At 34.6% G+C, this 9,997-nt stretch overlaps 1 protein-coding gene across 1 annotated transcript; it reads left to right on the top strand.

Moving 5' to 3' along the window:
* Window positions 1-4,280: 4,280 nt before the first annotated feature.
* On the top strand, window positions 4,281-9,728 carry LOC127128695 (uncharacterized). The gene is made up of 3 exons (XM_051058075.1): window positions 4,281-4,599; window positions 5,843-5,923; window positions 9,060-9,728. The coding sequence occupies exons 1-3, from the start codon at window positions 4,441-4,443 to the stop codon at window positions 9,390-9,392; spliced, it is 573 nt and encodes a 190-aa protein (XP_050914032.1). The 5' UTR covers window positions 4,281-4,440; the 3' UTR covers window positions 9,393-9,728.
* The last annotated feature ends 269 nt before the right edge of the window (window positions 9,729-9,997 follow it).

Below are 9,997 nucleotides of genomic sequence, written 5' to 3'. Positions count from 1 at the left end.
CTGTCAAGATAAGTTCAGTGAAACCTGACGAGGAACTTCCCAGTAGATGGCTGTAGAATGGGCCAGTCAGTGTACCCATGAACATGTCCACTAACTCTCGATCAGTCATAGGGGGTTTGACTCTGCCAGCCAAATCTCTCCACTTTTGAGCATATTCTTTGAAACTTTCTTTAGAGCCCATAGTCATATTTTGTAGCTGTAGCCGAGTAGGCGCTAACTCAGAATTATACTGGTAGTGCTTGTAGAAAGCTGTTGCTAAATCAGTCCATGTGCGGATGTTAGAGCTCTCAAGCTGATAATACCACTCTAACTGTGTGCCAGACAGACTCTCTTGGAAGAAATGGATCCACAGTTTCTTATCAGTAGTGTGCGGCTGAATCTTTCTCACATAAGCCCTTAGATGCATCTGAGGACAAGAGGCACCATCATACTTAGTGAAAATGGGAACCTTGAATTTGCGGGGAATGACCACATCAGAGACCAGACCCAAGTTTTCGAAATCCAGACCGGGCACTTTCTGCCCCTCCATAGCTAGCATACGTTCTTCCAGCAACTTGTACTTATCATCCTTCGGAGAGTACTGTTCATGTTCATAATCTTCATCGTCGTCCTCAGAATTGACGAGATTAGGATTCTCATCTTCCGAATCATTCTCGGTCTCTTCTTCTGAATCCTTCGGAATTCTAATCTTGACTCCTGTAACCTGTCCCTTAAGCCTTCTCCCCGGGTTGATGTAACCCACAGGTTTCTGGTCCTTCTTCTTCTCCATCAAAAGAGCTTTCAGTTCTTCCTGCCCCTTAGATAAGCTCAGCATCATTTCCTGGAATTGAGCATTCTGGGCCTGGAGATCTTTGACAGTTTGTTCGAGAGCCATTGTTCAATCTGTTTGAATCTGCTGGAATCTGTTTGCCAGGAAAATCGTGAGAACACTGATCCTTTAGAATACCTGTTATGCGATGCAATGCAATGTATGAAATGTTTTCAAGGACTTTCGGAATTTAACTTTGCATAAACTAACAAAAAGAGCTTTTTTTTTCTTTTTCTTTTTTTTTTTTGCTTTTGTTTTTGTTTTTTTTGTTTTTTTTTAGCAGAGTTAAATCCCTAAATCCTTGAAATGGTTAGTACAATGCCATGATGTTATGATGTTATGTTGTTATGATGTCATGTTGTTAGATAAATAACAAGCACAAGCAAGTCACACAACAATCATTCCTAGGTTTTAAGGCTTGCGTGAGTTCCATAGGTAAATACCCTCCCCACTGAAGTTTGGTTGGTTCAACCTGTCTTAGAATAGTAACCGGGTTCTAGAAGGATCTCAAATCATTGACCTTTCCTTAAGTCCACTTCAGTGCAACACCAAGTGGTTGACCGAAGCTTCCCTAAAGTCCAATCTCAAAGAGTGTAGTATCGAGTCTCAACCAACTCCAGTCGGAACCGAAGCCAGTTATCTCACTACTTTCTAATGGCCAGGATGAGTCAATTAGGGTTCTAAAGGTCTGGTTAATGCTTTTATGACACCACGCGAATGCCAAATATTTCCTCAACTAACATGAGGAACATCAGGACATCCAAAGTGCCACATTAACCGTAGCCATCATTTTGACCATTCCAGTATACGCCGGACAGTCGCGATGATCTCTTGCTACTTACCTAAGGTACACTAGATCCGGGTGTAGGATCTTTCACTCAAGCATAACATACCCAAGCAATCCCTTAAAAATAAATCAGACAAATTGAATAAGTGATCTTGTTTTTAAGGTAACCTCTCTTTTTAAATATTTAGGGTCCCCAGCAGAGTCGCCAGTTCTGTCATACGGTGAACTGGACTTTTTGTGTTTTTTATCGCAATGTCGCGGTTAGCAAGAGTCGCCACCGACTTTTCTTTTATCCAATAAGGAAAGGTGGAAAAGAACAGGAAAAACCTTAATTTAGATTTTGGGTTCGGGAGGTACATTATACAAAGGGAAGGTGTTAGCACCCTTTGTATCCATGGTTATCCATGGGCTCTTAATTGCTCGATCACTTATATTATTTTTGTCTAAAAAAAAAGTGTTTGTGAATTGTTTAGAAAAATTGTTTTGAAAAGAGAATTTAACTTTGTAATGATTCTTGTATGAATGTATACAAAGTGATTATCTCGTTTAGTTTTGAAAATTGTTTAGAAAAATATAACTCGGTAATGATTCTAGTATGAATGTATACCAAGTGATGATTTTCTGAAGGTATTTTGAAGGGTGTGAGGTGTGAAAAAATGTTTTAGGTTGTGAGCCAGCAATTAAGAGTTATACCGACCCAAGGTCTTTATGAGTATTTCCTATCCTTATGAGGGTAAAACTGTCCTTATTATTGAGAAATAAGTAGTTTTATCCTTTGGATGTTTAAGGGTCATCGTAGGGTCATCGATTGGTCATTGAAGGCAACAGTTATGAGGATATCTTAGCATTCGAAGGGACTATCATCTTTTAACCGTAGGCAACATCGGAGGGTCATCGAGGGACAAAGTTGTATATTCGGAGGCAACATCCGAGGGACTATAATTTATTTTATGATGATTTAACCGAAGGGTCTTTGCTAAGGGTATCCCCACGTTCGCGGGACATGACCGTAATATCGTAATCGTAAGGCAACAAAGAGAGGTCCAAGATCACTTATTCAAAGGCAAAGTTTTACAATTAATTATATAATTAGGATGAAACTCCACATTAAAATTATTAAAAATAATATATTAAAAAATTAATACATTAGAAATTAATACATTAAAAATTAATTTAGGGTGAAACTCCACAAGGGTATCCCACAAATAAAGTGGAATACCTAGCCAATAACCTTTTCCTGGGATATGTGAACCTTTACGAAACTCAAAAAAAAGAAACATGTCAGAACACCAAATCAGGGTGCAATCGAAGATTACACCGGAGAAATATCACAACAATAAATAGGATAGGATGAATAATGCATGGCTATGATAAAACATAAAAAAAACAGAATAGAAAACGGATTTTGAATTTGAAAACAGCCCCACGTTAGGAACTTTGAATTTTATGGCATTTTATCACAGGAATAACATGATCAAACATTCAGGGTATTCAGGCATATTTAAATTCCCATACGAAAGCAAATTATATATCAACATTTAATCATGATGCATTATATATGTAGATATGGCCAATTGAAAGTATAAACAATAGAGATACGCAAACCTGTTTGCCAATTCAAGGTTGAAGGGATTGACCACTTGTAGTATCGGAATAAGTTAGGCAGCAGGAATTGGACGGCGATGGCTTCGGTGCAGATGGGCTGCCTTCAGGGTTTCTTTACTCTGAATTCTCCGGGTAGGCAGGGTTCCTATGCCAAAGTTTCTATCCGTCCTTCTCTGTTCTCTCTCTTTCTTTTTCCTCAAGGTTTTGTTCCAAGGAAACCTCAGAGTGTTTTGCTTCTCTTCCTTCTTTCTCCAGTAAATCTCCCAGTGTAAACTCCAAGTCTAACTCCCCCTACTGAAACTTCAGTATTTATAGACTACTTTCGTGGGTAATGGGCTTAGAATGAGGGAGACCCAAGTCCAAAATAATTTGTTATATTTTATTTATTTATTTATTTTAATTATTTAATTAATTAATTAATTAATTAAAAAATTTTTTTTCTCTTTTTTTTTTTTTTTTTTTTTTTTTTTTTTTTTTTTTTTTTTTTTTTTTTTTTTTTTTTTTTTTTTTTTTTTTTTTTTTTTTTTGAGGAAAAATGATGGGTAATTTTTGGGGTATGACACACATCATTTTAAAATTGGTAACATGAATTAGATATTTACACACAAAAACTATACTAATAAAAATATTTATTTCTTCTAGAAAATGGAGAGGATTTCTACTTGATTGAATGAGCGCGTGATAGTTTGTACTTTGACAATATTTTAAGAATATATGATATTATAACTAGATTTTTGAACGGTTAAATCCACTAAAATAAATTTTGAACTTTGATATCCTTGAGTTGGATTCTGAAAGTCAAATTCACATGTAGTAACTCATCCTTACTCAATTTTACCCCAATACCCATTTTGACCATTTGTTACAATCGTATCTTCTCGATTTTTTTGAATTCCGACCATATCGGTACTTTTGTCCAACCCCTATCTATTATTATTATTATTATTAGGTTTTTACTTTTATAAAATAATTCTCTAGAATTTGAAGGACTAGATTGCAATTTGAAAAAATACGCCGAAAGGGAAAGTTACCATTTATCATTGTGTCAATCATTCAATCATCTTAAAAGCAATTATAACATGTATCTCCTCTCTTACATACTTACCATGAGTCCCTCTCCTTCTTTTTACAACCTTTTTCCTTTTCTCCATAAAAAGCCCAATCAACCCTTCTCTTCTCATTCTTCAATCCTCCTCGCCACCGACCTATCCCAACAACCCTCCGATCTCCGCCGGTAACCATGGGAAAGAAGCGAAAGTCCACCGCCACAAGTCTCGACGAAGTGGATCGAACCATGTATGCTTCCTTTTGTACCACCGCAAATTCTATTTCGCAACTCTACACTCACGCCATGAATCACCAGAAACTCTCCTTCCACGCCGGTGAACGCAACGCCCTCGTATGAATTCTCTCTCCTTTTCGGACTTTCCTTCATTTTCCCCAATTTTTTTTATTATATTAATATAAAAAGGCAATTTTTGTTTACTTGTTTGTGCTTTTATTCAGGTTTTTGTTTAACTGTTGTAAATTTTTGTTGTTTTTGAGTTTAATTTGGTGTTTATGGTTGTAATGTTGTTGGTTTAATAAAATGTTATTATGTTAATGAAACATTGGTTTAATGCTGTTGTTGAATTTTCTCATATTGTAGAGAGGAGTTGCTGGGTTGTGTTATTTTTTTCATATATTTTGTGATTTTTTTGAGAGTGTGTCAACTATGAAATTCCTGACACAGATACTAATTTGAAAAAAATGAATAAATTAAACTTAATCACAAATGTTGGTGTCGATTTCGGGGACACTGACACATACATACATTTTTTCAGAGGTGTTGATGCTGCAGAGTGAGTGTGTCCATGCTTGATTTTCTGTTAGTATTGGTTTTTTTTGATGGAAAATATGTCATTTGTTCTGTTATCTTTTGCAGTATTGTTTTCTGGTTTAGGATTTTGAAAATCCTGAAAGTTCTTATACTTATAGGCAGAAATATATTGTTCAGGAAGAGTTTAAATGATTTTGAACAAGTAGTAGAAGCTTCTGGCATGTCTACATTAGTCAATTTAAGTTATTATAGCATTTTTTTAGTCCTTTTCATTTGCCGAGTACTGATTTTCATTTTCTTCTTCTTGTTGTGTTTGATTTGACTTTCTTGTTGACCTCATATTAGTTCATGTTACTTAATGCTTAGTCTTTCTCACCATTTGTATAGTGTAATTGGTTGTGTGTATAGATTCAAGTGGTTATTGTGATTTTTTTCAATCCTACTTTTCTTGTTGTTAATCAAATACTTTGGCATTTGTCACTTATTTTGGGGTTTTAGGCTTTTAGGCTCTATTTGGGAGTTTGGAGAGGAGGGCTTTGGGTAGAGGGGTGAAGAGGGAAAGAGATAAATCTTCACTTCATTTGAGAGTGTTTTTGTAATTGTAATGTATGATTAATATATTTTTAATTTCAAAAGTGTTAACATGAAAAAGATTTGAAGAATTTTTCTTAATCCCCCAGAACCCTCATCCAATAGGTCATGGACTTGTAGTATTCTGGTTGCTTCACTATATTCATGTATCAAACCCAGAAGTAGTTCTTACCTTTGGTGTTTCACCCATGTATTGATAATTTGTTAATGTAGAGCGTTCTAATGATATCAGGAAAAACTTTATCAGTGGATTTGGAAACAAGAAGAAGGAGGGTCAAGGGTTGGAACAGTTGATGTTGTTAATTACATTCAGGTTAGTTCTCTAACATTATTATTATATTATTTATTTAAGCGTGCTTCTGTTGATTGGAAGTAGAGAACTATGTAAGAAACAAACACACAATACAGAACATATACTTAAAAGTGGAAGTGTATCAATGTCAAACACAAATCTGATACTGACATGCATCTGATACTTTCCAATTGCTACCCGAAAAGTATTCTATAATAATTAAAATTATTTTTAAAATACTTTCACCGATACATCTTAGATACATCTTCGACACTTCTTACTAACTAAAGGCACCTTTGTCATCTGGGTTGATACATGTTACTAACTAAAGCCACAAAGTTGTATTTTTTTTGACACATCCATAGTATAAGAATATATACTGATATAGGTGGAGGAGAAATTTCCACTTCTTAGTATATGAACAGGAAGCAGCTTCGCAAAGCTGGTATAGTTCAACTTATGCATTAGTGTACCAGTGAGTTGTTTTAAACTTAGGTTGCAATTGCATGGAATTGCTTATTTCTGGAAGTTGGTTTGGAAAATTTGGCTGAGTTAGTCACGAAAGTGGGTTTTGGATACCTCCCTAATGATAATATACCATTACTTTAAAACATTGTAATGGACTATTGACGTGATTGTGGGCAGGGTTTGCCCTTTTGGTTCCCAATTTTTAAGCTGCTGGAATCAAACCTTACAAAATCCTTTATAGATTGGAAGCCAATAGCCACCATGATTAGAATGAGTTTTTCACATTACAAGGAAAGAAACCTGTAAGAATACATTTAATTAATCAAGTTATAGAATATACTTGTTTCCATAGCCAATTTCAACGCGAGTAACCTTTGCCAAGCATAATATTTGGCGTAAGAAGCCTTTTATTTTTTACTTTTTTCATTTTTCTTTTCTTTTTATCCTTCGAATGTTACAACAATTCCTTTTTTGCGGGACTTTCTGGCAGATGCAGATCTGATCAGTGTTGAACTAATGTAATCTGTTATTCTTTGTAGTATATTGATGTTGAATCAGTAATTAAAATTCTCTGTAATCTGTCTGAAAAAGGTTTTTAGCATGATTAGGAAATTGACTTCCGCTCAACTCTGTTTTCTTTTCTCTCTCACTTTAATACTTTTTTGGATTTAGAATATATCTTACACTGATATCCAATGAAAATCTACTATCTTGCAATATTACCTCACTTTTGTAAGTACATTTTGAAATTGATAGTATGACATGGAAAAATTGAAGCCTTTTATTGGATGCAAGTGTAAAACATATTTACACTGACAATGTACACCCATTTCATTTTTACCTCTTTCTTTTTCTTTATATTTCCTTTTCTCTTTGTTTTTATGCTGTTTTCCATTAATTCTTATTTTTTAGGCTAAAATATACTTTCGGTATTTCATCGTTCACATGAAATTCATTTTGGTTTTTAATCTTTTAAAATATTCGTTTTGGTCAGTTTTTTTTTTACCGTTTAAATGATTCATTTTGGTTCTTTATTTTGGAAACTTTATACAAATTCATCCGTCTACTCATCTCCATTAAATGTGAGCAGAGATGACAGTTAACTTTCTCACGTGGTGCCTATGACATGTCATAGAACTTTTTATGGCTGTTGTCACCAAAATCCCTAAGTGGAGTTTGGGTTCATTAAACTAATTTTTATTTTGCTTTGTTTTTTAAATAATGTTGGGTTATGTTTGGATAGGTGGTATGAGATGGAATGGAATGGAGCGATAAATAATGAGATTCCATTGTTAGAATTTGCAAATAATGGATGGAGCGGAATGGAAAATGATGATGGAATCCATTCCATCCAATCCTTCAATTTTCATTCCATCCGATTTGGGGTGTATGCAATGTAATGAACTAATTTGTTCGGTTCCGTTCCGTCAAATTATATAAAATACACAAACAATGGAATGAGATCTCCGTTTCATTCCATTCCATCATGTTCAATTCCGCTTCACTTCGTTCTAGTCCATCAATCCAGACTTAGCCTTATTCTTTTCAAGTTTTATTCCTCATTACTTTATTTTTAAATTTTGTGTTTATCTCCTTTCTTTTTCCAGCTCTTTCTTTTGGTAATATGTATTTATTTCTCCTTCAAATTCAATTCTCTATTTCTGTTGTATGGCACTAAGTGAATAGTAAAATAAAAAAAACTGCACAAAATAAGATGAGGTTTTTTGGGGTTGAGGAAGACATTTACTTTGTATATGCTTAATATTTTAAAATTAATTTCTGAGTCATTTTTTGGTGGACACTGTATTTTTATTCTATCTGTCATAACCCGTCACGACATCCACCATAATTTTCGGTGGCTGTTGTTTGGAGGACTTGCCATTGTCAACACTAATTGTGATTGAGAATTCTCAGAAAATTGAACTGACATTGGCACTGTTATGTTCAATTTTGTAGTTAACTAATATCATATTTGATACTGATATGCATATGATAGTCTTGGATACATATCCAAGGAGTATCTTCTAATATAGAAGAAAACAATTACTTATACGTTTGGGAATACCTTTTAAATATTTATTGATACAATTGAGCAATCTTGTAATAAAGCTTTTTGCGTGGCTTTGTTCTTCATCATATTGTGAGCAGAATTGAATTACACATTCCAATATTTATTCTGATGAGATATAAAAAAGAGACATTGTTGAATATCGGTGGAGATGTACGTGATACATTGATGATGGTGGTCTTGATCATTTTCTTGAATTGGTAGAGTTGTTTGGTGGTGTGTTTGAATTAGAACCTATGCTTCTTGAATTGTACATAGACGAAACTTGTTTTCAATAGGACTAATGATGTGACATTTTGACACTAGTTGTGTGACATATGAACAAGAAAAGAGAGACATGTTGAATTTAAATGTTTATTATGATGATTACGAATATCTTTTTTCTATGACGTGAACACCATCTGCATATATAGTTTTATATTAGTATAAAATATGTATCAAGTATCTAGGTGGCATATTTATTTTAATATCTTGAAGTTCACATTGTTTAGTAAATAAAAAGGTGATGACATAGAAGATGTAGTGTGCCGTTCGGGATGCTTAATTCTTCAAAGTTATCGATACATGGTTTTGATAGCTAAGTGAATACATGTATGAATTTTCTCATTCCACTACTTGCAGAATGAGTTGGATTATTGTGGAGAAGAACCATCCATGTCACCTAGAGCACCTCCGCAGCACCAGCAGCCACAACCAATGATGCCAGTCACGAGTTCAGGTTTTCCAGTCACTTCAGGATCTTCTGGCCAAACACTAGCTTTGCAAGGATTCCGCTCCGACCCTTGTGAAAATCAACCCGTGTTTTCAAATGCATTATCAAGCCCTGTACGTCGAAATCTTCAGCTTTATCAAATTGGCGAGGGAGGAATCTCTGCTGGAAATGGAAATCAAAGCAGGGATTCAAATGCAGCGAGTTCCAACAACGATTCTGCCATGGATATGTATGCAGACTAATCCTATTCTTGTCTATTGGTTTATCAACTGGAAATTCTTACCTGCCCATGCCTTCTGCAAAAACTGCATAAGAAGCCAACAGCCATCACAGTTCCTTGTCTGGATTTGCTTGCTCTTTGGATGCAAGAATTTACAAGAAGGTGGAGCTAATTCTTGTTACATTTTTGGTATGCTGTCAACCGAGCAATCGGTTTGAAGTCTTAATGTGTTCTCTGTAAAGTTTTTTTAAACATTTTATTTTGAAAGGTTACTTCTCTAAGAAGTTTCCCTTTTAAACCTGTATCTGTCCACAGATTCTAACCATATGGCAATTTACAGTTGATGCTAGTTTTACTCTTTGCTTCTCATATTTCCTTTTAGCTATATTCTAAACTTCTTCAATTTGCAGAAGCTTAGTGGCTTCTAATTATCATCTACTTTTTAGCCTTAAGGGTTAAACATATTTTGAGTTTTGTCTGTTTTTAAACTTATGCTTTAGAATGCACTTAGTCACTTAATCTCTTTTTACAAGTTAAAAGGAATTAATGGAGTTTACAATAGAATGATTAGATGGTGTGAATCTGATTTAACTCAGTTAGAGCTTTGGGTATGGTTTTGAATTAAGT

Source organism: Lathyrus oleraceus, chromosome 1 (genome assembly GCF_024323335.1).
Source record: "Lathyrus oleraceus cultivar Zhongwan6 chromosome 1, CAAS_Psat_ZW6_1.0, whole genome shotgun sequence".
Classification (NCBI taxonomy): Eukaryota; Viridiplantae; Streptophyta; class Magnoliopsida; order Fabales; family Fabaceae; genus Lathyrus; species Lathyrus oleraceus.
Note: the sequence above shows the minus strand (reverse complement) of the source record. Positions and strands in the feature narration are given on the sequence as shown.

Bases quoted from the DNA above. Each gene is read 5' to 3' on its own strand.
- LOC127128695 (XM_051058075.1), top strand. From the start codon at position 4,441: ATGGGAAAGAAGCGAAAGTCCACCGCCACAAGTCTCGACGAAGTGGAT. The intron at 4,600-5,842 runs GTATGAATTCTC...TAATGATATCAG, and splicing joins CCGGTGAACGCAACGCCCTC to GAAAAACTTTATCAGTGGAT. The intron at 5,924-9,059 runs GTTAGTTCTCTA...CACTACTTGCAG, and splicing joins ATGTTGTTAATTACATTCAG to AATGAGTTGGATTATTGTGG.